General features: G+C 53.2%; 15 protein-coding genes across 15 annotated transcripts; 4 read left to right on the top strand and 11 right to left on the bottom strand.

Annotated features, from left to right (window-relative positions):
* Positions 1–133: 133 nt before the first annotated feature.
* J4E86_008093 (uncharacterized protein) lies at positions 134–820 on the top strand (the record flags this gene model as incomplete). Its single annotated transcript, XM_051448607.1, has 1 exon — positions 134–820. The coding sequence occupies one exon, from the start codon at positions 134–136 to the stop codon at positions 818–820; it is 687 nt and encodes a 228-aa protein (XP_051300203.1).
* Positions 821–1,331: 511 nt separating this feature from the next.
* J4E86_008092 (uncharacterized protein) lies at positions 1,332–2,236 on the bottom strand (the record flags this gene model as incomplete). Its single annotated transcript, XM_051448606.1, has 2 exons — positions 1,332–1,355; positions 1,388–2,236. 2 exons carry the CDS (start codon positions 2,234–2,236, stop codon positions 1,332–1,334), a joined length of 873 nt encoding a protein of 290 aa, XP_051300202.1.
* A 331-nt stretch (positions 2,237–2,567) lies between these two features.
* On the bottom strand, positions 2,568–4,413 carry CYS3 (cystathionine gamma-lyase cys3; the record flags this gene model as incomplete). The annotated part of the gene is made up of 4 exons (XM_051448605.1): positions 2,568–3,618; positions 3,668–3,753; positions 3,803–4,056; positions 4,308–4,413. 4 exons carry the CDS (start codon positions 4,411–4,413, stop codon positions 2,568–2,570), a joined length of 1,497 nt encoding a protein of 498 aa, XP_051300201.1.
* Positions 4,414–4,601: 188 nt separating this feature from the next.
* J4E86_008090 (uncharacterized protein) lies at positions 4,602–6,209 on the bottom strand (the record flags this gene model as incomplete). Its single annotated transcript, XM_051448604.1, has 2 exons — positions 4,602–5,557; positions 5,606–6,209. The coding sequence occupies 2 exons, from the start codon at positions 6,207–6,209 to the stop codon at positions 4,602–4,604; spliced, it is 1,560 nt and encodes a 519-aa protein (XP_051300200.1).
* A 651-nt stretch (positions 6,210–6,860) lies between these two features.
* J4E86_008089 (uncharacterized protein) lies at positions 6,861–7,510 on the top strand (the record flags this gene model as incomplete). Its single annotated transcript, XM_051448603.1, has 4 exons — positions 6,861–7,200; positions 7,246–7,279; positions 7,329–7,393; positions 7,443–7,510. The coding sequence occupies 4 exons, from the start codon at positions 6,861–6,863 to the stop codon at positions 7,508–7,510; spliced, it is 507 nt and encodes a 168-aa protein (XP_051300199.1).
* A 479-nt stretch (positions 7,511–7,989) lies between these two features.
* Positions 7,990–9,273, bottom strand: CYS9 (Thioredoxin reductase; the record flags this gene model as incomplete). The annotated part of the gene is made up of 5 exons (XM_051448602.1): positions 7,990–8,862; positions 8,915–9,030; positions 9,080–9,135; positions 9,197–9,203; positions 9,255–9,273. 5 exons carry the CDS (start codon positions 9,271–9,273, stop codon positions 7,990–7,992), a joined length of 1,071 nt encoding a protein of 356 aa, XP_051300198.1.
* A 969-nt stretch (positions 9,274–10,242) lies between these two features.
* Positions 10,243–11,898, bottom strand: TRM82 (tRNA (guanine-N(7)-)-methyltransferase non-catalytic subunit trm82; the record flags this gene model as incomplete). Its single annotated transcript, XM_051448601.1, has 5 exons — positions 10,243–10,425; positions 10,476–10,682; positions 10,736–11,420; positions 11,468–11,664; positions 11,752–11,898. The coding sequence occupies 5 exons, from the start codon at positions 11,896–11,898 to the stop codon at positions 10,243–10,245; spliced, it is 1,419 nt and encodes a 472-aa protein (XP_051300197.1).
* Positions 11,899–12,096: 198 nt separating this feature from the next.
* J4E86_008086 (uncharacterized protein) lies at positions 12,097–13,148 on the top strand (the record flags this gene model as incomplete). Its single annotated transcript, XM_051448600.1, has 3 exons — positions 12,097–12,340; positions 12,393–12,525; positions 12,578–13,148. The coding sequence occupies 3 exons, from the start codon at positions 12,097–12,099 to the stop codon at positions 13,146–13,148; spliced, it is 948 nt and encodes a 315-aa protein (XP_051300196.1).
* Positions 13,149–13,550: 402 nt separating this feature from the next.
* On the bottom strand, positions 13,551–14,585 carry J4E86_008085 (uncharacterized protein; the record flags this gene model as incomplete). The annotated part of the gene is made up of 1 exon (XM_051448599.1): positions 13,551–14,585. The coding sequence occupies one exon, from the start codon at positions 14,583–14,585 to the stop codon at positions 13,551–13,553; it is 1,035 nt and encodes a 344-aa protein (XP_051300195.1).
* A 306-nt stretch (positions 14,586–14,891) lies between these two features.
* On the bottom strand, positions 14,892–15,798 carry J4E86_008084 (uncharacterized protein; the record flags this gene model as incomplete). Its single annotated transcript, XM_051448598.1, has 2 exons — positions 14,892–15,564; positions 15,650–15,798. 2 exons carry the CDS (start codon positions 15,796–15,798, stop codon positions 14,892–14,894), a joined length of 822 nt encoding a protein of 273 aa, XP_051300194.1.
* A 419-nt stretch (positions 15,799–16,217) lies between these two features.
* Positions 16,218–17,228, bottom strand: J4E86_008083 (uncharacterized protein; the record flags this gene model as incomplete). The annotated part of the gene is made up of 1 exon (XM_051448597.1): positions 16,218–17,228. One exon carries the CDS (start codon positions 17,226–17,228, stop codon positions 16,218–16,220), a length of 1,011 nt encoding a protein of 336 aa, XP_051300193.1.
* Positions 17,229–19,022: 1,794 nt separating this feature from the next.
* J4E86_008082 (uncharacterized protein) lies at positions 19,023–20,431 on the bottom strand (the record flags this gene model as incomplete). Its single annotated transcript, XM_051448596.1, has 2 exons — positions 19,023–20,019; positions 20,085–20,431. 2 exons carry the CDS (start codon positions 20,429–20,431, stop codon positions 19,023–19,025), a joined length of 1,344 nt encoding a protein of 447 aa, XP_051300192.1.
* A 306-nt stretch (positions 20,432–20,737) lies between these two features.
* Positions 20,738–21,082, top strand: J4E86_008081 (uncharacterized protein; the record flags this gene model as incomplete). The annotated part of the gene is made up of 2 exons (XM_051448595.1): positions 20,738–20,918; positions 20,967–21,082. The coding sequence occupies 2 exons, from the start codon at positions 20,738–20,740 to the stop codon at positions 21,080–21,082; spliced, it is 297 nt and encodes a 98-aa protein (XP_051300191.1).
* A 227-nt stretch (positions 21,083–21,309) lies between these two features.
* On the bottom strand, positions 21,310–22,356 carry IPP1 (Inorganic pyrophosphatase; the record flags this gene model as incomplete). Its single annotated transcript, XM_051448594.1, has 4 exons — positions 21,310–21,451; positions 21,502–21,929; positions 21,984–22,103; positions 22,180–22,356. 4 exons carry the CDS (start codon positions 22,354–22,356, stop codon positions 21,310–21,312), a joined length of 867 nt encoding a protein of 288 aa, XP_051300190.1.
* Positions 22,357–23,874: 1,518 nt separating this feature from the next.
* On the bottom strand, positions 23,875–25,024 carry J4E86_008079 (uncharacterized protein; the record flags this gene model as incomplete). The annotated part of the gene is made up of 4 exons (XM_051448593.1): positions 23,875–23,911; positions 24,109–24,394; positions 24,478–24,529; positions 24,605–25,024. 4 exons carry the CDS (start codon positions 25,022–25,024, stop codon positions 23,875–23,877), a joined length of 795 nt encoding a protein of 264 aa, XP_051300189.1.
* Between the last annotated feature and the right edge of the window lie 407 nt (positions 25,025–25,431).

Below are 25,431 nucleotides of genomic sequence, written 5' to 3'. Positions count from 1 at the left end.
ATCAGCAACCACTAAGCCGGCCACCACCACCACTTCTGCTCCGAGGCCCACCACTTCCTCTACGACTACCAAGGCCAGTACCACCACCACGGCCGGTAATGGTGTTGCCACTCCCATACCCACTCAGCCTGGAATGGTTTCCAACTGTAACAAGTTCTACTACGTCGAGAAGGGCACCAACTGCGGCCAAGTGCTCGACAGTCAGAAGATCAGCCTCGGCGACTTTGCCAAGTGGAATCCCAGTGTGAATAACGACTGTTCTGGTCTGTGGGCCGAAGTGAACGTCTGTGTTGGCGTCATTGGTGGAGGAACCCCCGTCACGACCGCCAAACCGTCGACCACTACATCCGCAGGAAACGGCATTCAGACACCTCAGCCAACCCAACCCGGAATGGTCTCTAACTGCAACAGGTTCTACTACGTGCCTAAGGGTTCTAGCTGCAGCCAAGTGCTCAGCAGCCAGAAGATCGCCCTCACTGACTTTGCCAAGTGGAACCCTAGTGTGAATAACGACTGTTCTGGCTTGTGGGCTGAGGTCAATGTCTGCGTTGGTGTTATCGGAGGTACCCCGACCACAACTACTACCAAGAAGCCAACCACCACCACCTCTGCCGGAAACGGCATTCAAACCCCTCAACCTACCCAGCCTGGCATGGTCTCCAACTGCAGGAAGTTCCACTACGTCTCCAAGGGCGACACTTGCCAGCAGATCATCAGCTATGAGAAGATCACTCTGGCGAACTTTGTCAAGTGGAACACTGGCGTTGGATCCAACTGTCAAAGCATGTGGGCAGAGACCAACGTTTGCGTTGGCGTGTAGAGAGGTCGCGACGTTTCTGCTGTTCCTGTACTTGATTGGCGGGTGACATAGACGAGGCACGGCAATACCTGTCGAGAGTTATTCGTAATACAGTTATTTTCATGCAGTCACTAAACTTCTATGTTCATATCACCGGACAAGTCCCTCCAATTAAACACGAAGCTTGAACGATGAGCTTAAAGCCTGAGAAGCTCAGTTTTAGCTTTGATTTGGATGCATCCACATGAAGAAGTCGCTGACTGTGTGGCGAACTCGCTTGTGAAGAAAGGAAGTCGCTCTCTAGAGGAGGTCGTGCTCATGGGGAAGCCACGTTCAACGGACCCAAACAACCCAGCTTTAGAGAAGTGACCCAAGACCAAAACACCACACCCATGCGCAGCAACAGTATAGATGCCGAACCCGAGCCAGGTATCAGACGGACTGTACAATGAGCTTGCTGCGCAGTGCAACTCAAGGAACTTCAACAACGAGATTGTCCGCCCAATCTACCTGATCTTCTTTATTCCTCACTCTACTTCCCTTGTCCCTTTGCTTCCTAGTCTTACTGTCGCGTGTACCTTCTCTTACAATCTCCTCTAGTATATCTCTTCCTGCGTCATCCTCGCTAATCAGCTCCGCAGCGAGACTAAGAAGCACAAGTAGCGTCCACGCAGCATCGTTCCCGCAATCGTGCAACTTTGTAGGTATCATACCGACCAGGCGACATAGCGTTCGGAGCGACACATTCCATCCAGGATCGTCAGTCTTGTACATCTCGCGAGCAAGCTTCTGCGTGTCGATGATCGCGGTCACGGTGGCTATGTCATTTATGCTGACACCCGCCTTGTTCAACGAGAGAAGATCCGAAGGGATATCGTGGCCAACAACGATAATTGGCAGTCGCTGTTCGTTTGAGTCATTGACTTTCGATGAGTCATACAGAGGTAGCTTGCGCGCGTTACAGCACGGCTCCCTATCTCCATTGACGTAGTGAGAAAAGATGTGGTTGAGGACGGCAGCGCGCTCGCTCCATCGCACTTGGTGCACTTGGCCATGGAACAAGGCCCGCAATTGCTTTCTATTTACGCCTACTCGGCCGTACCGGAAGTCGAAAGTCTCTGTGTGGAGGGGCGGGTGAGTATGGTGCATCGGTGTTGAGAAGTGTGAAGTTGTGAGACTCCTCGTGTCGAGTGTGGAGGCTCCGATAGCGCTGAAGCGCTTGGGGTTTCCGTGTGCGATATCGAGGGAAATGAATACGGGATGTGCGTGAATATTCGGGTTATCGTGGTTACGTGCCAAAAGCTGCTGGAACAGGCAGCGCACTTCTTCAAGTGAGATTGGGGGAGGAAACATGGCTTTGAGAGCACTGATCGTTGCTGTTACGGTCACTTCGGCTGAACTGTGATTGACTGTCGTGCCCATATCAGAGATGGACATCGATTATACAATATACTCTCCTTTGACTCACCACTTGCCTGCAGCCATACTTTGGTTCCCTTACCCTGGTTCGTAGTAACCATGGGCGGATGACAAACCAATCACAGCTTGTGCAATTCGCATATGGAAAGTACAGATGCACAAAGACAGACAATCTCGATGATTCCGTGTCTTACTACGACACAACACTTTTCGATTGAGATTATCTCTGATATCATATCCATCACAAGGGTCATAAGCCCATACCGAACAAAAACGCCATCTATCCATATGTGCTCATACAAGCTACTTTTCTCCACCTGGTACAACCCCACGGCACTCAGAGTAAGACTTACTGAGCAGCCGGCGCAGCATTGTTGGAGACCTTTCCGTTCGTAATCTTAGGACCAACAACCGCCTCCTCAAGCGCACGCTTGACATCAGCAACAAGATCCGCCTCATCCTCAACACCACAGCTGATGCGGACAAGATCGTCAAAGACACCCGCTGCCTCGCGCTGCTCCTTAGGAATACCACCATGCGTCATGGCGCTGGGTACCTCGACGAGCGATTCAACTCCACCCAGCGACTCAGCCAGTGTGAAGATCTTGGTCGCTTGGCAGAAACGCTCTGCAGCTGCGTGACCGCCCTGGATACGGAAGGAAAGCATGCCGCCACCCATTCCGTCGCGATGCTGCTTCAGCGCAATGTGGTGTTGTGGGTGCGAGGGAAGACCGGGGTAGTTGACGGAAACGACGTGTGATGAGGCCTCGAGAGCCTTTGCGACGCCCGTAGCGTTCTTGGTTGCTTCCCTCGCGCGGAGATGCAGGGTCTTGAGACCGCGGTGTGCGAGCCAGCAGTCGAAGGCCGAGGGAACGGCACCAATGGCGTTCTGGAGGAAAGACAGACGCTCGTATAGCTCATCGGAGTTGAAGGCCGCGGCGCCCATGACGACGTCAGAGTGGCCGTTGATGTACTTTGTGACGGAGTGCACCACGATATCCGCGCCGTGGTCCAGCGGGTTCTGAACGTACGGGCTCATGAAGGTGTTGTCTACAACCACCATGATGCCATGCTGATGCGCAATCGTGGAGATCTTGCGGATGTCCACAAGCGTCAGCGTGGGGTTCGACGGCGACTCAATCCAGATGAGCTTCGTGTTGGGGCGGATGAGCTCGGCGATGTCGATCTCGATGCTCGGGCTGAAGGTGACTTTGACATCGTGCGTCAGGGCGACCTTGGTGAAGTAGCGGTGCGTTCCGCCGTAGACGTCTGAAACGGACACGACGTGTGAGCCTGCGGCGAGCGATTGCAGGATGTTGGCTGTGGTGGCGGAACCGGACGAGAACGCGAGCGCATAGCGGGCGTGTTCGAGGGCTGCGACTGCCTTTTCAAAGTTGTCTCTGCGGGCGCATTAGTTTTGAATATCTGAATGGTGTCGCGCATGCGTACCGGTTTGGGTTCGAGGAGCGCGAGTACTCATACTCGCCGATGGGCTTTCCAACGGCGGTTTGCGCGAATGTTGTCGAGAGGGAAATCTGATTGGATTAGCCGTGTGTTTGTGAGACATGCGCCTGAAATACTTACGGCTTCAATGACAGCTCCGGTGACGGGGTCATGGGGGCTTCCGGCATGCACGGCGAGCGTGCCGAATCCGTGGACTGGTGACGGCGCGCGTGGCGGGGTGTCGATGGGGTGGTCGGGGAGCGTCATCTTGATCTTCTGAATGCTCTGTGAACGGCGGGCGGAGTTGACGTGGTGGTACGAAGGAACTTGAACCTCGAAATGCAGCGAGAGGACAAACTTCTTTCCAAATTTCAGGCCCTCCGAGGTGTTAACGCCTGTAGGTAAATTATTGTTCTAGCGACAAATCCTAGCGCGCTTTCTATCGGTGGTGCATGTGCGGTTGACCGTGATGGCGCGAATGCAGAATAATTCTTTCTTGCAGAATTTCCTGTCAAAGTGGAGATGGAAAGCAAGGGAGAACCATCTTCATGGCTCCTGCCATCTTATACCCAACAGGCCGCGTTGGACGTCTGACATTTCTCAGCAGCAGATTAATCAGGCGGCGATTGCTCAAACCGTGGCATACACAGCTCGGCCCAAAGCGCGCGTTGGTTTCGTGAGCAAGCGGAGATGGTGTCATAGTATTCTCCGACCCGCCTTGTGACGGCCTTGGCAGCTTTTCGATTACACATCGCGCTGCGAGTGCTACCAAGTCCAGCAGGTTGTTCGGGCGAGATGCTTTATAGAGTTTTTGGATACGTAAGCACAATTTGACGTTGGCGCTCAATGGCAAGTGATTTGCATCGTAATCTGATTGAAGTGGAGAGGTCTATGAAGGGCGCAAACGTCTATGGGTATCTTGGGGGTATAATGGTGATGCTTAGTATGCATCCTCCTCTGGCCGGCTCTTAAGCTTCACATATCCACTTATGCCTTTCTTCCGCGCTGTCTGCTCGCTCTGGGAGACATGTCCCGTCTGTGATGGTGAAGACTTTCCGTTCCTCGTAGTCGACGTGAGGTAGCTACGCCCATCGTCGAGGCCGGTGTTACCTCGCCGTTTCTCACCAACAAGAATGGGGTCTTCCGCGATCAAGTTCTCCATGTCTTCCCATTCTTTCTGGTTCAACACGTCCCATTCTTGCGCCTGCTGCTCAGCCAACAGATATCCCCTCAGCTCGTCGATAATCTTAGTTGGCGACAAGCCCCATCCGCTGATGTACTGTGCGTTCTCGGCCATGCCTAGGAAAGAATGTGAAGTAGCGTGTGAAAGCTGCCCAAAGCCTACAGGTGACTTGCGGAGGATCGATCTAGAAGACCTGGAACTGGTAATATCTTTGTCCAATGGATTCTCGAGGCGTTGGGGGTTGTATGTTTCTTGCGTGATCAGTAGTCGGAACAGATTGCGACCGATCGAACAAGTATCCTCCCACTGTTTGAAGCTGTCTTTCATGCCCTGGGTTCGACATAGCCAAGCCACATTGTACGCAAGCAGAGACACGCCTTCAATAAAGGACGAGTATGCAGGAGGATCTTCGGCGCAGAGGTGGCTCAGAGGGCGGTCGACGAATAACGCGCGCGGCTTCGGAAGATGGATACGCGTCTCAAGCGTTCGGGACGCTTCCGGGCTGGCGCTGGACGAATGTGAAGGTGCCGAGCCAGGGAAAGGTACTTTCTTGCCCTGGTAAGAGGATGCCGGACTGAAGATTGTGGGTTGAGGATAATCGGCATGGGGGAGTGTAATTTCGGCAGGGAGGCGGATGCCCAGGTACGCAGCGACTCGAACGACGAGCTGGGCCACGGCAGCCAGTGAGGCAGATAGGCCATCAGGCGTCACATCTGATTCAAAGTTAGCATATCACCTCGACAGGTATAGCCTAGACATACCATTCAGATCTCGAAGATCGTATATCCGCAAACGCGTGCCTGGCCCGATATTGTAGACTTCTTTGATACCGCCGTCCCTTGTCTTTCGGCGCTGCATCTTAAGTCCGGCGAGCCTCGCAGCAGTCGTGCATAGCTGCATGCGCAGATCTATGGTATCGTGGTGCATCTTGTCTGCGTTGTAGTCCGACCGCTTGACCCTCTGTTGCACCTTGTCCAACTCGTTCGCCCGCCGCGATTCGATGCCGTATGTGGCGGACGAGAGGTCTGACTTGCGTTGCGCGTTCGCCGCTCGCTTCGCTTCAAGCTGCTTCCTGGTATCCTCCATCTGTCGTCGGAGCTGGTCGGCATGTTCTGATATCATGCCTAGTCGGTCCTGTATCTCTGCCGTTTCTGCTTTCGTCCGCTCCCAGTTTAGATTGTTCGTACACTCTTGCCTGTCGACCAAGAGCCCGCCTTTCGAGTCGGTGAGAGAAACATGTTGGATGGCCTTGTCTTCCGAGCCGTTTATGATAGCTGTGACGTGTTTCGCGACGGCATCGCGGTCTATCAGCGTCTTTGCGAGTTGGATGCGGGGTTGTTCGAGGTATGAGCGCGCGCAGGTCATGCAGTGGAGAGGTTGGCTCAGGCTGCCGTCTCTCCCGCAAATGTCGCACTCCATGATGAGTAGAGGTTATGTTATGTGATGTCGCCTGCAGAAATGCCGTGGAGTGGTAGGTCTGGAAGGTGCAGCGAGACCATGGTGGTAGTGATTCGTCGAGGCGGTTGGCGAGTGCCTATGTAGCCATGGGATCCGTCAGTGGGATTTTCGGTGAATGTCTAGGCTCCGTGAGTGTTAGCGCTCTCCTCTATCGTGAAGCATAAGCAAGGCATCCAGAGGCTGGTGTTTGAAGAGGTTGTGTGATGGAGGCGGTACTCAGGCAGAGGCGCGATTTCGCGAGTCAGACGCTCCTTCCAACGTCATGCCGCGACTGACCAATTCGGATCGCGCTAACGCACGTGGTATGCGTGAGTGAACCTCAATCTACCTTTTCGAGTACTGCGTTTGACCTGATAAAACTGACATTTCGCGTCGAATATCTTTCTGATGACGATGAGACGCGCTCGCGATTACTCTACTTACCTACAGCACTGACCAAAGGCATCGCAAATGAGCAGGACTCCCGACCACGAACCCGAATCATCCCTCCCCTCTCACATCTCTTCGACATACCCCTCCTCTCCTCCACTACTGACCCAGTTAACAAATACTACCACGATGGATACTGCCCCGGCTGCTAAATCGGAGCCGCCACCCAGTCAAGAGGCTCAGACTGTACGACCGCCAATGAGACGCATGCATTCAGATGAAACAGAGCGGCCATCCTCAGCACAGCGCAGAAAAGACGAGGTCGACGACGAAGCAGATGCAGCCGCTGAACAACAGTCTGAAGATGAAGAGAGTGATCCCGCAGAAAAAATCGTCGATTTTGATTGGGAAGACCTAGAGGCGCGGTACCACGATGCCATGAAGACATGCCACAACGAAGAGGACCTACTAATGCAAGAGTGGGACAATCTCATGAATGTACAGCTGCCTCTTCTCTACTTCTGCCCGAGTTACTGATGAAGTCGTTAGTACTTCCGCATATGGGCCTCGTCAGGGAATGAGCACGAGACCGAGCGGACCTACGCAAGGTAAACATGCATTCTACAAGTCGCGTGACCTACTAACGACGTGCCCCAGACTTCGCACACGCTCGACATATGTTCAGCACGAGGAAGCGGAATTGGAGCAAAAGCGAAATCATTGTATGATAGTCTTTACTTCATTTCGTGCTTTTTTACTAATATGCCGCAGACATCAATGTGGTCAAAGCCTTCGAGAGTGCGCTCAACCTCCTCAAAGCCAGTGGCCTTGGTCGTTGATGCTCATCAACCTAGGCGCTATCTACCTTGCTCATCATCCGCCGCAATCGGAAGTCTCACAGCGTCTCGCTGGCCCTGATAGCTCGTCGCCAACCCCGCGGCAATTGGTGCGGTTGTCCAGCCCTCCAATGTGCACTTCATCAAGGATGCACCTCATGCGCTGTTCCATCATGTAGGATGTCGTTGGCACTAAAATGGTCATGTTGGAGCAGAAATAGTCGCAATAAGCGGTTCGCGGTCCATATACATCAGTTGAAGACATTCATTGCCAGGGGTCTGCTCTATCTAAAACCCTAAATCAACCGCTCAAGATTCTATATCAAATGCACCGCCTTTTGCCGAAGGTCTATACATGGTGCCCGTGCCTTCCATATATGCGCTAAACAATGAGACGCCCATGCCCTTTCATGCGAGTTATTCCAGAAATGGTCCAAATATGGTCCAAGTTTGTGATGGTGATGTTGTGGTGCGTGTTTCGTCTATAGAAGAGGGTTGGAGCGGTACTCGGGGACGACGCCGTTTGTTTGCGACTTCTCAGCCTGGTTCTCCGTCTCGAGCTCGTTGCCGACGCTGTCGTCTTGCTCGGCGAGCCACTTCTCCGCCTCGAGAGCGGCAACACAGCCGGATCCTGCACTGGTGATGGCCTGGCGGTACCGCTTGTCTTGGACGTCACCAGCAGCGAAGACACCCTCGACGCTTGTGAGACCCTCTCCGGGCTTGGTGATCAGGTAGCCGTCCTCGTCCATGTCAAGCTGACCCTTAAACAGCTCGGTGGCGGGATCGTGGCCGACAGCATAGAAGAGACCCTTTGCGTCGAGGGTCTGCTCCTCCTTTGTGACGTTGTTCTTGACCACTAGTTGTGTCATCAGACCGTTCTTCTTGTCCTCGCCCTTGATCTCGCTTGCGCTGGTGTTGTACAAGATCTCGATCTTGGGGTGCGTTGTCAACCGGCGGGCGTTCGTTCGGCTCGCGCGGAGCTGGTCTCTTCGTACGAGTACCGTAACCTTTGACGCCTTCTTCGTGAGATATAGAGCCTCCTCTACTGCCGAGTCACCACCTCCGATGACGACCAATGGCTGGTCGCGGAACATGGGAAGGGAACCGTCGCATACAGCGCATGCGGAGACACCGTTGCCCCAGTACTTGTCTTCACCCTTGAGATCTAATCTCCTGGCCTTTGCGCCGGTCGCGATGATCAAAGCATCAGCAGTGTGTATCTCCTCCTCAATCTCCTCCTCGTCGCCCATGGGGTGTAACCAGTACTTGAAGGGGCGCGCTTTCAGGTCGACCTTTGCGACGGTCTGGGAGATGATTTCGGTGCCGCAGGCTTCGGATTGTTCGCGCATTTGCTCCTGTGTTCTGTTAGTCAACGTTGGCGCATTGCTATCGCGTGGCGTTACTGACCATGAGCTTGCCGCCTCCGATTTTGACGAAACCAGGGAAGTTCTCGACTTCGTCTGTTGTGGTCAATTGGCCACCTGCGGCGATACCGAGAGCCATGAATCCCTCGTACATGACGGCTGCACATGGTTAGCACGTCGTCGGAGTGGTTGCGAGGCGGTGTCTTACGGTTCAGGTCCGCTCGTGCGGCGTAGATAGCTGCGGTGTGGCCTGCTGGCCCCGAGCTGCGTATGTTAGCATTATTCTCGAAATCAACTCTGTCGCGCCATTGATCGCAGAACATACCCAATAACTGCATGTTGTTAGCACTATCCGTGCCAGGAATTTCCAGGATGCCACTTACTGACTAGTTTTGAATGCATGTTTCGCGACTGCACTTTTGCAAAGGTTGAAGCAGTCGAAAGCCCCGCTACAGGTGAGACGCGCTGATTATGCGATGCCGCGGCAGCGATGGGGACTGAGAATAAGGATAGGTTGCGGGGGGAGGAGGCCCTTCGGAAGATTGATGCGAACACTTTGGCGGCGTGTGCGAAAGTTTCGCGTGTCGCGTGCAAGTTGTGGTTGCGGGCGTGTGGGTCGTGTGTGGAGGGTGGGATGCGATGTGGAGGTTTAGCAACGAAGTGCGAGCGGTGCAGATGGTGCCTTAAGTGGGAGGGACCAGGTGACGGAGAAGGAGCTGGAAAAACGCTTTTGACGTTGCCGCAGCGGGTTTGCGATTAGTGGGCGTCGTCTTCTAGCTTCGGAGGCTCCGCGATATTTGGGGAATGACGGCGAGCCGAGGCGTGGTGGGGGTTTCGAGATGCAGATCGTGCTCAACTATGCGTCGCAGTCAATATATATGTAATGCGGTATCAAAATGAGGGCAGCACGTTGGGACGTAGAAAGCAAGAGAGCAAACACACCTTATTTGCAAATGCGACACATGTCAGACGTTGGGAGATTTCTGCTTGGAAAGAAAAAAGTCGGCTGCTTGCTGTCGATCTACGCCATCGCCGGCCGGGCTGTCATTCTTAGAAATCGACCTGTACTAGACCCACGTTCCACGCAGCCCACCCATCTTGCCCATCTCGCGTTTAATGTCCGGTGCTGACATGCTTGACTCGAGGCGACTTCTGTATCACGAGCCTCGGCAAAGTTCTTCAGGAGCCCCGTCCGAAATGTCGCGACTTCGTCCGGTGCTGAGGCGTAGTCTGGGGGCGACTGTTTGAGTGATTACAGTTCATGCACGTTCTGGAGTCGCACGCGTCGCGCTTCACTTTCTGTCTTTGTATATCGGCCCCGCGCTTGGGGGTGAGCACTACGAGTCCATTGTGGGTGTCTAACGCTGCTATCTAATCCTCCGCGCCTGGACGCTTCCTGAGGTTCTCCACATTGTAGAGCATATCCCGGACTGCTTTGTCATCTGCAAGTCGGTCGTTACCACCTTGGTCGAAACTCTTCAATGTCTCTGCGAGTTCTGCATCTGCGTGCCATGTACCGTCTTGTTGTCTTGCGAAGTATTGCAGTCTTGGTGCCTGTTCGACATGTTAGCTATCATCCATGAGATGCTTCTGAGGAAGCTTACCGTGTCTTCCCGAACTTCGGTGGTTGAGCCTGGCTTCTGGATGTTGTCTATCGACACAGTCAACTTCAAAGGACCAGTAGACGTGCGGATGATGGCAAGGTCCAGTGCGTTGCCGTCCAGTGGAATGACATAGCCTGGTACGGATGCACCTAGTCCGAAGCTGAATAGCGCTGGTACTCCCTCGCATGCCACAACAACTGTCTCGGCCTATCAACAGTCAGATGATGGATAAACAAAGTCAAAATCTTCATGACACTTACACCGTCCTTGCTTGGTAGATTCCATATTCCTGAAACCGCGACCTTGTACGTTGCCACATTTACTCCTGCTGGGATCATGCCACGCTCCTGGAGATGAGTGAAGGCAAGATCACGGATGGCCAACTTTTCCTTCAAGAGGTAGTTCTGCCAATCCCATACAAACAAGTGATCGTCGCCACCGCCAGACACAAGTAGGCCAGACTGTGTGAGGCAAAGCCTGCTCACAAACGCTTCGTGGCCGAAGCAGAATCCCTCTATGATGTGCGCTTGCGGTGGGCCTCGTGATATTCTGATGTGTTCGTCCCGGTCTGCTGTCATGATATAGCCCCGTCTGTCTACCTGAGCATAGACGACATCTGTGAGCATAGAAACGTGGCCTAGGAGCAGCTCGTGCTTGAATCGCATAGTCTCCTTGGGCTTCGCCGGGCCTTTCGCTTTCTGTTTCAGCTGCTCTTCGAGAGTCTTTCGATTCCTCCCAGAGTGAACGGTGAGAGTAGTAGCGGAGGGGATCCATTCTTTCTCATCGGCCTCTTCAGTTGCTGGTGCCTCGGGCAACTCTTCTTCCTTGTCGTCGTCAGGCGAAGGGAGAAGCGGTAATGCATAGACATCGCCAAACTTGTCTGCACACAATATGGTTGCATCGTCAGACGTGAGAGTGATTGAGCAAGGCCGTCTTGACATGCACCTTGATCATGTCAATTTTCGAAACTCTCAATACCGTGCGCCTCTTACCTTTCACTCAACTGGTGCAGGTGGCTCTGAGCATCGATCTGAAAGACGCGAACACATTTATCTTCGCCAGTGATGCCAACCAAGTATTGTCCATCATTTGAGAGGATGAGACTGGCGAAATTCGACTTTTGCTCTTTCGGTTGTTCCAATTTGATGCGTTTTCCTGGTCGCTCTTCGGAGTCGCCCTCCTGCTGATCCTGCTCATATTAGCGATGCACAGCGACTTCGACCACCAATCCAACGCCACAACACCGACAAATCACAAGAAGTACGCCATCACTCACTTCAATCTGGGCGTCTTGCTGTGGCCATGTCGTCACTGACCCGCGGCTGGATTGAACTACAATCTTGGAGCCGCTCGCAGCAAACAAAGTCCAGTCATCTGAAGACTCGGAGCTTCGCGCTACAATGCACTGGTATGGAACAGTCATGATGTCTGCGTTGGACACTGCCTCGTGGAGTTGATGGTACTTTTCTGTGAGGCCCCAAATGCGCTAGCGCGTTAGGCGAGCAGGGGCCACCCACAGCAGACAACCTCGATTTTCGCCGGCCGAACTTTCCCTCTCTTCCTCAAACCATCAACAACACCAAACTAAGACCTTAAACATCCCTTTGGGTCGCAGAACACAATGGGGGGCAAGAAAGAAACCAAGGCCGCTTACTTCGAGAAGCTCGAGCAGCTCCTCAAGGAGTACAAGAGCATCTTCATCGTCACCGTCGACAATGTCTCGTCCCAGCAGATGCACGAGATCCGCCAGTCGCTCCGCGGCGAGGGTGTCGTTCTCATGGGAAAGAACACCATGGTCCGCCGTGCTCTGAAGGGTCTCATCAACGACTCTCCCGAGTACGAGCGTCTCCTTCCCCACGTCAAGGGTACGTCTTCCAGCAGACGCGACACTCGCGCACAGCATTGACAATAGTACAGGCAACGTCGGTTTCGTCTTCACCAACGCCGACCTCAAGGAGACCCGTGACAAGATCCTCGCCAACCGTGTCGCTGCTCCCGCTCGTGCCGGTGCCGTCGCCCCTGGCGATGTCTACATTCCCGCCGGAAACACGTAAGAACACGTCTTGCGCGCACACATCGTACAAGCAACTGACATATCGCAGTGGTATGGAACCCGGAAAGACCTCTTTCTTCCAGGCTCTCGGTGTCCCCACCAAGATTGCCCGTGGTACCATCGAAATTACCTCCGACTTGAAGCTCATCGAGGCTGGTAACAAGGTCGGTGCCTCCGAGGCTACCCTGCTCAACTTGTTGAACATCTCGCCCTTCACCTACGGTATGGGTATCTACCAGATCTACGACAACGGCCAGACCTTCGAGGCTTCCGTCCTGGACATTGAGGAGTCCCAGCTGCTCAAGGCTTTCTCCTCTGCCATCAGCACCATTGCCGCCATCTCTCTGGCCTCTGGTTTCCCCACCCTGCCCTCCGTCATGCACTCCGTTGTCAACTCCTACAAGAAGGTCATCTCTGTCGCCATTGAGACCGACTACGAGTGGGAGGAGATCGCCGAGCTCAAGGACCGCATCGCCAACCCCGACAAGTACGCCTCCGCTGGCCCTGCCGTCGGTGCTACCTCCGGTGGTGGTGACGCCCCTGCCGCCAAGGAGGAGGCCAAGGAAGAGGAGAAGGAGGAGTCTGAGGATGACGACATGGGCTTCGGTCTCTTCGACTAAGCTACTCACGTTTGCGATGACATTTCTTGAGAGATATCGGCATGACTACGGTCTGTCGAAGCATGTCTTCATGATATAGACAGTCAACGACAATACGATCAGATGAACTCATTCAGACATTATGCCGTGATGCTCACAAAGCATCTGCGTCAGTACAATCTCAGGTAAGCCTACCCCCTTATCATCTCGCGCTGCTATGATTATTTTCTTTTTAACCCTGAGATTCCTCGGTGAGGATCAAAATACAACAACAACACTCTAATTTTTTAATGAGCACCCTGTTCTTCAAGTCGCTCGTTCGTAACTATGGCAAGGCTCGAGACTGACTTCCAAACAGATATATCACTAGCTTGTGCACCTCAATATGCTATGAAGAGGTGATCCGTACCATTTGACCGCAGCTCAGACGGCCTTTGCAGGATGACCCGCCCTTTCTAGGTCTATCCGCACCCAAAAGCACCTCCAGAGCGGCTTGCCTCCTAAGCTTCGACAGACGCTCTCACTTTGCGCATTGCCCAAGTATACGTCCGCGTGTGACCATGCATTCCCGTCGTCGTCTACTGCTAACCCTGGGGCATATTGTCGAAACAGCTTCGCTGCAACGGCCTTTGCTATCCCCTTCCCTCGATATGCTTCTTCTGTATGTAGCGTAACAAGAGAACCGTCTAAACCGAGGAATGTCCACGCTACTGCTGTGTCTGTCTCTGCGTCAAAAACACCGACACTCCTTAGTGACATGAGTGTCTTCGTCGTCCTTGGAATAGACGTCCTGGCTTTGACGACATCAATATCCTGCTCGCGCATCTCACCCCACCGTAATCCCTTGGGCAGCTCTCGCGTCTCTGGAAGATCAGAAAGCTTGAACAAGAACTTGTTCAGCTCTGCATCAGGGCCTGGAAGCTCGGTGCGTAAGACTCCTGCTTCGCGGAGTATCTCAACCACGTCGCGATGGCACGCCCCTAGCGTAACAACTTTGGGCATGAGGAGATGTCGCATATACGTCCCCGGTGATGATTCGTATGCGCCGCACGCTGGTGGGGTTGGATATTCTTTTTCGTGTTGCTTTGCCAGCTCCAGAGCAGGTAGATTATCGGAACGCATTGGTGGAGTAGGAAGTGTAGCCATATATTCTAGTAATGCCAATATCGCCTTCTTGCTCTCTTGACGAAACTCCGGTGTTGCATTCGTATGATGTGGCTGTTCTGCGCTACTAAAGATCCAAAGTTCGGTCTCTGGACGCATGGAGCGGTCGAGGTACGCTGCTGCCCAGCATTCTGGGATCTCTGTGGCTGACGGTGAGAATGTGGCGAGTATGTGGGCGTGTTCGGTTCGGTTTGGGTGCTGGATTCTGTAGACGAGATTGACACTGTAGGGTAGGGCGGTTTTCAGGGCCCGCCGTAGGATGGGGGATGAGGCGGGGTGCTCGTGGACTTGCATTTTCGGCTTTTCCAGCAGGAAGGGATGAGATGGTACTGTCGAGAACGGAAATCACAGCTGGGGAAGTAAGACTATCAAATATCTTTGGGTGAGCTTTGTTATGACGAAGTTGTCATGTTATGTACCTTCCCTGTTGGGAATAATTGATGACTAAGATCTGATTCTCCAGGGCGAAGCCTCCCAAGCTTCACCAAGCTTTCACCATCAATCTTCTCAACCGGACCAATGTCAACTTGCCAGCCGCGAGTATGATGTCTCGAATCTGTCGCTCAAAACCGACCACGATAGGTCCCAACACTCAAAACCTCAAAGGAAAAGAGAAGAGGCACAAGAGTCAAAAAGGTCGTACTCGCGAATGGTCCAATACTTCCTAATGTAGATCCTCAATTTGACCTCGGAGCCAACTAGCGCCTCCACATCCCGCTTCGTCTTTTTCGCCAATTTGAGTACCTTGTCAAGCCCACCTGCGTTGTACCGGTCATACCCGCAAATCAGCTCCAGACTATCGAGACTTGGGAAGAACTCCAGTCCTTTGGTCAGACCTTGGTTCAATCCACGGTTCATACCCCAATCCTCTTCAACATGAAGACGCACTTTCCGCACGACAGCGAGCCGGGATGCCAGCGAGCGGAGCCAGGTCTGTCGCCCGAGTCGTTCGTCGTACCTAAATGTGTTGAGGCTGAAGGGGAGGTAGCGGGTTTCTTCGTAGATCTGGCGGCTTACGAAAAGGAAGGAGAATGTATGTGTTTGTTTACCCGGATGACGCGTGCGGTCGTTTTCGATACCGGGGCCGTATACGTCGTTGTCGGGATGAACGGGGCGGATGTGCGTGACGCAGGGTCGGGGGATCTGGTGGTATTTCGAAGGTGTACGGTCTTTGAGGTGGATTGATCGGTGGCCGAACACGATGTCATATATGCGGTTTCTGAGTTCGGCGGGGAGACGGAGCAAGGGGGAGGTTTGTTGATTTTGGGCGGTTCTGGGGTGTGTTAGTCGATACTGTCGGTGCAATTTGTGTCTGTTTCTCTGTTCGAGTCGAGAATTGTTCTCAAGGCTTCACCTACATCTCCAGCGTTTCGTCGCGGGGTGTGGTATCCAGTAAGCCATCGTCTAGTAGGCGTAGTGAGTTGTCGGTAGGATTTTCTGGGTTGCGATATGCCTTTCCAATGTCGGATTCATCGAAAAGCTTTCTAATGTGCTTCAGGGCATTCATGGTCGAGATTGAAGATTACCAAGGTACGCGGTCTGGTTGGGTAGTTCAGTCAGGGCTGGTGTATTCGTTTGAGGGTATTGGAACCACTGCAAGAGACAACAGCTAAAGATCCATACTGTGGAAGCAGTGGCAGTGATTTTCCGGATCACGCAATCAAATTCTGATGTAACGGTACAGATATGTGCTGCCTGTGAGTTCCTGACAGCTGCACGGCCACTCACAGCCACAATGTGCGTTACTTTCATTGATTCAGGTCAAGGGTTCCATTAGACATGCAGGGTTAGGCAGTGGCTTTGAAGAAGAGAGAGAAATGGTGCACATCGCCGAAAGGAACCGCAGTAAGTTATTTATTCGGCATTGCGTAATAATGGTGCATGTCACACCGCGTTCAACTCGTAATCTGATCCCCAACTCTCCTTCTAGTATTCGCGATTCTGGAAGTACTGATCGAGATTGTAATATTTGGTACCTTCTGTTTCCATCGCTTTCTCGAGCTCTGCCATACATGCTTCTTTCTGATAGACTTCCAGATTAGGCCATCCATGTTTGTGATATATGGACTGTAAAAACTCTGCAAAACGTTCAGGAATTCGGTCGTGGTCAGTGTATCGCTTCGTCCAGATTTGAACGACGCGACGACTGCTATGGGGGATGAAGTTCAGCTTGATATAGTGGTTCTTCAACATGGCGAAGAAGTGGCGAACCGGCCAGCAGGGTCCCCACTCCACGTCCATCGAGTCATCGTCATCATCATCGTCGTCCTCGAAATCAACAGACCCATCGTTGTCGTCGTCACTACCGTCGTCGGATGTCGGAGGCGTTTCGTTTTCGCTGTTGTTGTCTGAAGCTTCGACATCATCCTCTTCCTCCTGTACAACAACGACGCTTTTATCTGGTTCCTCCTTTACTTCCCCCTCCAAAGGATACACCAGACGTGATGGCTGAGGATCGCACGCCTTGATAGTCTCCTTCGGGCAGTCCATCCAATATACCAGCCCAGTTCTGACGTCCAACAGCATCACATATTCGCTGATGTTGAGAGCGTACGTAAGACCGATGCAGTATTTGGGAATTATGCCGCCGAACTGGTCTTCATAGCTCTCCGTCTCGATTAGTAGATCTTCTCTCTCTGCGTCCTCCTGCTCCTTCAGCTCGTCCACTGCCTTCGTCCAGGCGTGGAACCGGGTGCCTGGCAAACAGTGCGGCCGTGCTGTGCAAGGCTGGTCATCAGGAAATGGCAGATGGCGTAGCAGATTGATGACTTCTGGATCCTTGCCTAGACGATCCGCGACTTCGGGAGTCATGTTGGGCCAACCGCCGGGAGGTGGGTAGATGATGGACGCTGGCACATCCATGAACATCTTTCCCAGGAAGTCGTAGAAGTCGCGGATCGCGGCGATGCATTCATCGCGTGAGTAGATTGGATCCATGGTGGCGGATGAGATTTAGGTGGCAGTAATTGAGTTGTTTGACAAGAGAAGCCAGACCACTTTGTGTACGCAGCCGTGCCGCTTTTATGCAGATGCCAAGCGCGTTGAAACTATCACGGATGCACCTTATACAAAAAAAGAACTGAGCAGGTCTAGGCCCTACATCGAAGTCTGGCCACTTACTTTACATGTTTTTATGTTGATGCAGTCTGCAAAACCGTTCGGGCTTTTCCCAAGTTGACGTGAGTGAACGCAGGCCGCACGAGCAACTTCGCGTGTGGCCTCTGGACTCTGGACGACATACATGACTGCACAGCATCTTTTTAGAAGGGTCGATATGAATTTTATCTGGATACAAGGAAGGGTCGAAGTGTTGATGCGATCTGCTTTATGTGTCCGCGGCCAACAAACACAGAGTCATCCGCTGACTGAAAGTGCGTTTTGGGCAATGTGAGTAGCTCCAGCTTGTGCTCAGCTTTCATGCATACCTTCTGCTCATGTTTTGTGATCCTCTGGAGAGGGGAGAAGAGATCCAGGTAGTAGTGTCCTGTTATTTTGAATCCAACCGCTGCTTTTTACGATGCAGCTGCAGTAGCCTCCAGGACCAACTGCGGAAACAGAAACATTTGTCGGCTCGCGTGTGTTTTCCATGTCCAAACTCCAGTCCACGTCCTAGATGCTTTTGATGATTGATCTTGTGGAAGAGTGAATGGAAGGAAGGAAGGACGAGGCCAACGGCTTTTAGAAATTCCAAGGGAGACTCGACAGCTCCATGTCTCTAACGTAATGTGGTTTTGAGACAGCAGAGGGAAGACTCATGCAAGAGCGACCTTGATATTTTGATGGAAGCAGACAGAACAACAGATGTTTTGAAGTTGAAAGCGGAAGCGCAAAGACGCACATGGCCCAACTTGCGTGAAGTTTTGGAAAACCACATGGGTTCCAGCCTTTTATGTTTTGGGAGTAAAAGCCCTGGAGAAGGTAGTGGGAAGGAAGAAGCTCCAGACCAACAGCCGTAGATTTTATACCATCGCTAGGCTCAGGAACTCGAGCCAGACAGCATGAAGTGCTGAGGCGGTATTTTCTGACAAAAAGACGGCAAACACATGGCATCCTTTTACGTATCTTTCTGACCAGGAGGACGAACATGCTGGGTTCGGTTGCCCGTTTCGAGGAGACGAGCAAAGCCAACATGCATCTTGCTAACTTGTTTTTAGAACGCACCCAGAACAAAGGCATGGGTAAAAGCCGGCACAGTTCTGTGACATAGCCGGGGTATATCTTCATTTCGGGAAAGGAGGAACAGGTCATTGCAAATGGCTTTCAAAGTTTTGGTAACACTCGGCAGGTAACTCGACGAGACATGAAGCGAATCCGCGCATTTTTGGAGGTTCACTGCACAAGTGCAGCCATGAACAGATCTTCTAAGCTTTTGGACTTTTCGAGGAATGGACCGACGCAGTCATGGAGTCGAAACTTGTTTTTTTGAATCGAGCAAAGAGCGCAGCCAGCGAGACACACATGTGCTGTTTTGTTGCCATTTTGGAGCCGGAGTCATGCAAACTTCGCATTTCTTTTTTTTTGAAAGTAAAAGAATTTTTAGTAGTTGTTGGAAGAAGGGAAGCAAGATGCGAGACAGAGAGCGCTTTATATAGTGCAGGACTGCTAGCGCGCAGTCACCACCTGCCCAGAAACGGACGAGATACTGAGTGAAGATGGTGGTCATAAAGTAATAATGATGGCCATTATCATAGGATATCTTCCAGTCTACGTGCCCACTTGCGAAGTCGCAGCTCATAGCTCATCTCTCTTCCGCCTTTGTCCACTTCCTTCCTGTTGTGCCGGTGTTTCCTGCGCCTGCGCCTCATCACGCTTCGCACTCTTCACATCCTCCTCCCACATCTTCTTCTTTGGATTCCTCGGCTTATCGCTCTCCTGCAATACAGTCCCGTCTCCCAGTGTGACCGGTCCCTCGTCTTCATCCTTCCTCGGTTGTCTGAACTGAGGGTGATCAGGCACTTCTTCCTGCTGCTGCTGTTGGTTCTGTTCCGCCATCTTGCCTACTTGCTGCGAATATGAGCCTTGTGGACTAGGATCCTGACCTTGTCGATTCACTCCGCCTCCGCGACCGACAGGTATGTAGTGTCCTTGGGCGTTGGGTTCGCGTCGGGGTATGCCACCTGTTGCGCTAGGTTGGACGATGAGGGTTCTTGAAGACGAGGATACCGCCACACTCGAGGATGCGGCTGAGGATGCGGCGCCGAAGGGTAGGACGGCGAAAAGTATGCGAAAGGTAAGTTTGACTGGCCAGATGATGAACCAGGTGAGCGGTCCGTATAGCCAGCGGCGGAATACGAGCCAGATGATTGTTGTTATGAGGATGTAGAAGGTGGTCTCAAGATACCACGTGTCGCTCTTGGTGCTCTTCAAGAGTGTCGAAACCAAGTTCTTGCTGTTGGCTAGTAGGGTGTTTAGGTCTGAGTACTGCTCCCCAAGATCTTGCAATGCGGCGTTGGTCTGTTCGAGTGTCTCTTGTGCGAATCGTGAGCGCGATAGCTCGTCTTTCATCAATTGGGCTGTCCGGCGCAGAGCAGATGTGACGTCTGAGGAGGCCTGCGCGACGACTTCACCTTCTGATAACCCTTGTTGTTGCTTTCTCTGGCGATATGTGGAAGATGGGGTGGAGGAGCCTGATTGTAGGTTGGAGAAGAGGAGTTCGCGTTCTTTGAGCTTTGCGCGGTCGGCGTTGTGCTTGGCTGTGAGTTGCGCTTTCCGATATTGTGATCGCGATCTGCAGGAACGTAGGGTCAGCATGCCATAACAGAGAACACGGTAAGCGGGGAATGCATCACTCACAACTTCAAGTCCTCGGTCAATCTCGCAAGTAGTACAGCAAGCCTACTCCTTTCGCTGTCTTTGCTGCTATCCCGCCTTCTTCCTGTAATGCCTCCTTGTGATGTAACGTCCTCGACCTCTTGCCTCAGAAGTTCAAGTTCCTCCTCGATGCCCTTCAGAGTCTCGTGGATCTCGGCACTGAGTTCCAACCTCACGTCGCCTTCGTCGGAATTGTCGAGTGGCTGCGAACCTGGCTGGAAGTCTAGCTTGGCTAGTCGTTGGATAAGTTGGCCGACACCTTTGTTGGCTTCGGAGAGGGCGCTTAGGCGGGTGGTGAGAGTGTGCGTGGTGGAGGGGAGAGGTGCCATGGTGGCTTGGAACGCGGAGAGAGTTTGGTCGATGTATGCAGATGGCCTATGACGGAGATGGCTACGGTGGGCCGTTTGGCGGGGTGGAAGAGCGCAACGTGTCTGGACGGCTAGCTGTAGCATGGCCCGCAGAGAATCTTGAGCACGGACTTATCGCGAAGAGGTTGCGACGAGCGCCCGTGGGACGTCAATTGCAGCGCATTCCCGAATCACCGCCTATTGGTAAGTAGTCGCATCTATTCATTGTGTGTATCCTCTAACAAGCCATAGTCTGCATCGCCAGCTCCTCCGTCCTCCACCGCCGCAATGATCACCAGATTTCTGACCGACGTCCGCGTTACCTTCAATCCCTTCTCCCCGCGCTCGAAGCCTGCCCGCCTCTTTCTCTCATTAATACCGCCGAACGCACGTGCAGATGGCATGAAGATTGAGTCCAAGATGCTGCCGCGAGACAGTAAAGAGCCCGCCAGTTTGGGCGTCAAGTTCAGTACGTACACATTCGGTGCACATCGGGCAATAGCTAACATCCACATAGAGGATGGCAAGGAGATGAACCTCGACCTCAGCAACATGCGCATAACACAAGTCGTCGAAGAAGTGGATAGACATTCACGGTCACTGGCTCGTAAAGACGAGTTGGCAGGCAATTAAGGGCTCGACATCAAGACATGAGTGTACATATGTATCAAGACACAGAGCATCGGTCGGCGTCACGGCAATATTCTGGGTTGGGCTGAGACGAGGCATTGATGATATTCCTCATGGGTCCATATACCGTCGTTGGTCGGCGTTAATCATGCACGTTTATCTATCATCTACAGTCATTCCCATGCTCCAATGATATCCAGACTTTGTGGTCATCACGGCTCCCGTTATATCTAGTTGGACGGGGCACCGGAGATGTAGAACCACTTGTCGATGCTGCCATCGATGGGGGCAGGTGCCTTGTTCTCGCCCTGGGGAACGTTGAGCGAGCTGGCATCGGTGCGGTCGGGAGAGTGCGAGACGGTGGTGTTGGTGCTAGAGCTTCGTCAGTACAAATCATTCGGGGTAGGTTGGCCACTACTCACAGGCTGATCTCGTCCTTGGGGGTCTTGCCAGTGACAAGCTTCTCCCAGGCCTCGGCACACTCGCGGACAATGTCCATGGCGTACTTCTTGTTCTTGCACTCGCCGGAGAAGGCGAACTGGTTCTCGGGCTTGCCGTCTGGGATCTTGTAGATACGGAACCACTCGTTTGTGGCGCGGAGAAGGCCGGGCAGGTGGCGCTCGACGTCCTCTACGTCGTTGAGCTTGGGGGCCAACGGGTCATTGACGTTGATGACCATGATCTTCCAGTCGGTCTCGCCCTCGTCGAGCAGAGCCATGACACCGAGGACCTTGACCTGGATGACCTCACCGGGCTTGGCAACAAGCTCGCCAATCTCGCAGACGTCCAATGGGTCGTTGTCACCCTTGGCCTTGGTCTCCTGGTGGACAACGTTGGGGTCCTCCCAAGTCTGCACAGCATCAGCATTGGTGTATTGTCCGATATCGGGGTCGCGTCAGCGTACCTGAGGGAAGGCACCGTAGTTCCACAGGTAGCCCTTGTGGGGGAAGCAGTTGCGCACGAAGCGGAGCTTGCCCTTCTTGGTGTCCTGCTTGATGGGGTTGAGCTGCTCCTCCTTGGAGATCTGTAGCGACAGTCAGCGTCTTTCGTTTCGCGCGGCCGTACGCAGGCCACGGCGCAGCCAATTGGGGCCGACGCACCTCCATCTTCGCGTTGGTCCAGCGGGGCACCTCAACAACCATGTTGAGGATGGTCTGCTGCTCGTTGGCGTAGAGCGGGATGTCGTGCCATGGCGAGACGAGCTGGCCGTCCTTCTCGATGTAGACGCGGTGCTCGAGGGTGTTGGCAGCGCCAACCTTGCGGGTGGTGTAAGACATGGTGGATGGGGTCTTCGTGGCAGCTGTGTGGATGGCTGTGGAAGAAGAAGCTGTGGAGTTGAGATGGCCTGCAAGTAGACGAGCCCTAGAGTTGATTTTGTCGTTGAGGGGTCTACTAGTGGGGCTCGCAGGCGGGGAGCTGTGTTGGGAAGGCGCCACTGTGACAAACGTCACCGCCGACTGTCTGCATGGGACAGCCGTCGCGGTAGGGAAGGGGAGCTTCGACCGGGTGATCAATCTCTGGGCGGGACAGAGCCGCAACAACGATTGATGGATGAGCATGCAGATGGCACCCGTTTAGTAAACTACCAGATGGAAGCGCAGCCGATTCTCCTCTCATGCGAAGCCCAGACCGAGGATCAGAAAACGTCCGCAAGGTACGGAAGCGGAGACCGGAAGCTCCAACTTTTTATGCACGGACACCGAGGCAGCTTGTCGCTATCGATTTCTGAGCTTCGTCAGATTGCCATGAATCAGATTGCAGTCACATGTCTTTCCTCATCATTTGAGCTTCTTGGGATAACTGCAGGCTTCAGGTCTCGCTATTCAGGACCTCTTCTAATCACGGAAAAAGAAAGTTGCCGCTAACGCGCTATGTGGCTGCCAGCCAGCCACCCACTTCAACATCAGTACAACTTATTCGGCCGCCAAAATCCAGGAGCCACCGTGTCGTTTTCTGGTCTCGAATCCTGGACCAGCTCAATTTCAGTTCCGGTGTGTGCTTCGATACCGCCGTACATGTCAGAATCACCATCAAGGCTATACGACAGGGGCTCTTCTAAAAGCCCTCCCCAGTTCTCGTCATCATGCTCCATCCCGTCATCGTATTCCATTTGATATCCTTGGTCTAGGTTGTTTTCTTCGAAAAGATATAGACTTTGGAGAGGTTCTTCTTCGCGATCTCGTTGCATATGAGATCGCTGACGCTGTGCTTGTTGTTCGTAGATGCTCGGGCCAGCAAAATTGGGCATCACCGGTCCATAATGAGACTGATCCGCGAAGCGTACAGTGTGACCCTGCTGAGCTGCATGATAAGTGTCTCTCGTACTCTGCCGCAGGTTCGACTGTGGATACGATGGGTGCGTCTCCTCGGTGTGTCTCCTCCGCGACCCTGCGGCCAGATGTCGTTCGTGGAAGGTATCGTTGCAATGCCGCAAAACCACCCCCAAGTCAGACGATGTCGGTAATTTCCCTTCTCTAGCAGGACTGCATTCGCTATGCTGGTTCTCCTGTCCATACCCGGATGGAGCAGTCATCCCAGAGACTGGAGTCGAGTCTGATCGATTATTCTTCGAGGAGCTGGGTAGCTGAGTACGATACGAGCCCATAGCATGTTTGGGCACAGACGGTGGCATTGACGAAGGCGAATGAATATTGTCAGCCGCACGTGGGTTCGCAGATCGATCGACGAGGTTCGGTCTTCGCGGGGACGAAGTGTGTTGCGGGAAGGACTGTGATCTCGAAGCTCTGCCATGTGATGGAGCCAATGACGAAACCCTGAAGCGCTCGGCAGGCGTGCTATCGGTTCTTTGCTTCGTCACTGGGGGAGGTCGGGCTGGTAGTTTGAAGCTATTGCTCTCATTTGCATTTCTGGTTTCGAGCTCACCATGAAAGTCTACATCGCGCGAACTGGTACGTATGTGAGATATGTGAGGGCGTGCTGGCGCCGTGCTAGGCGCTCGAATTGACTCTGACCAAGAAACGTAGCTATTACTTTCATGGCGAGGGCCTCTACCTCCAAAACCTAGATACGAGGCTTGGCCTGTAGCTTCAACAGTTGGGATAGCAGTGTCATCTGCCGAAGATTGATCACGACGACGCCGCTTAGCTTTTGGTACAGGATGCTGCGGTAGGGTATTTGTGTCCTTGTCGACTAATGCCGGTCGCGCAGAGGTAAAGAAAGCGGAGATCTCTCCTTCCTTCATCTGTTCATTGTCCTTCTTGCGTTTCTTTTTGGACGCTTCGGTTCGAGGGACAGGTTCTGGTTCGTCTTTGTGCTGCTGCAGAAACTTCATTTCCGAGAAGACCAGATCGGGCACTGCGACACGTCAGCTGGGTAATGCGGGGAAGACGTACAGGAAGATATCATTCAGGCTGTAAGAAGGGGAATGAATTACTCACACCCGCGGCCCTTGATTGCAGTAGATGTCCGTCCCTTGTTGAAAAGGCCTAGCTGCTCCCGTGGCTTCAACTAGTCCAATCGTCAACACCATACTGTATGTTCCAGGCGACCGCATAGACATCTTACAGTCAGCCGATCCCCAGATATGTTCGTGGCCTGGAAGGTCTGCATAACACCAGGTGCCTTCTCGCCCTTCTTGCGTCGAGGCTTGCGTCGCGACTTCTTTGATTTGTCCTTACGATCGCGATGGGCATGGGGACCTGGCGCGTACTGTGGCTCATACCGCTCTGGACGCGTCTTTCTACGAGGTTTGCGCGCATATCGGCTGCTGCTAGAGCTGTCGCTGCATGTCGCCTGGAGCGCCTCGTCAGCACTATCCTCCGCTGGCTTATGCGGAGAGGATGCAGGCGGACGGGGATCGAGGAGGGAGCTGTCTGATCTGCGGCGGCGCTTCCGTTTAGCAGGCTCTGCGGTCTGATGAAGGTTATTGGGCTCGCGCGGTGCTTCCGGTTGCACTGTCTCGTCTAGCCACTTTCGTATGTCCATGCTGTCCTGCATCCTAGACGAGCCGTGCCGTTAACGGAGTCTGGTTCGCCTCGCAAGTCTGGTGGGTCTGAGATGCTCGAGGGGCCAGACGGTGCTGGGATACGGCGTGGATGAGCAGATCGTCGTGATAGTCGCTCAGTTGCTTGTGTGACGGTATTCTGGGAGACGTTCAAGGTGACAAGGTCTCATCTGGATATTGCAGCTACCTGATAGGCTACGTCAGGTAGCCAGACAGATTGATGGCAGGTGCAAGGGGTGCTGCCATTGTGAAGCTGCCGGCATCGCCGAAGCCACTGCATTGCTGGAGGAAGGCACGATGCATTTGATGACGCCAGTGCATCGTCAACCCTTCAACCTTCACGGTGTGGAAATGAGGCCATGCCTGTCGTGTCTGTTTCTCTCCTTAC

Source organism: Alternaria arbusti, assembly GCF_024043155.1.
Source record: "Alternaria arbusti strain BMP 1465 chromosome Unknown scaffold_12, whole genome shotgun sequence".
Classification (NCBI taxonomy): Eukaryota; Fungi; Ascomycota; class Dothideomycetes; order Pleosporales; family Pleosporaceae; genus Alternaria; species Alternaria arbusti.
This window is presented reverse-complemented; position numbering and strand designations above follow the sequence as displayed.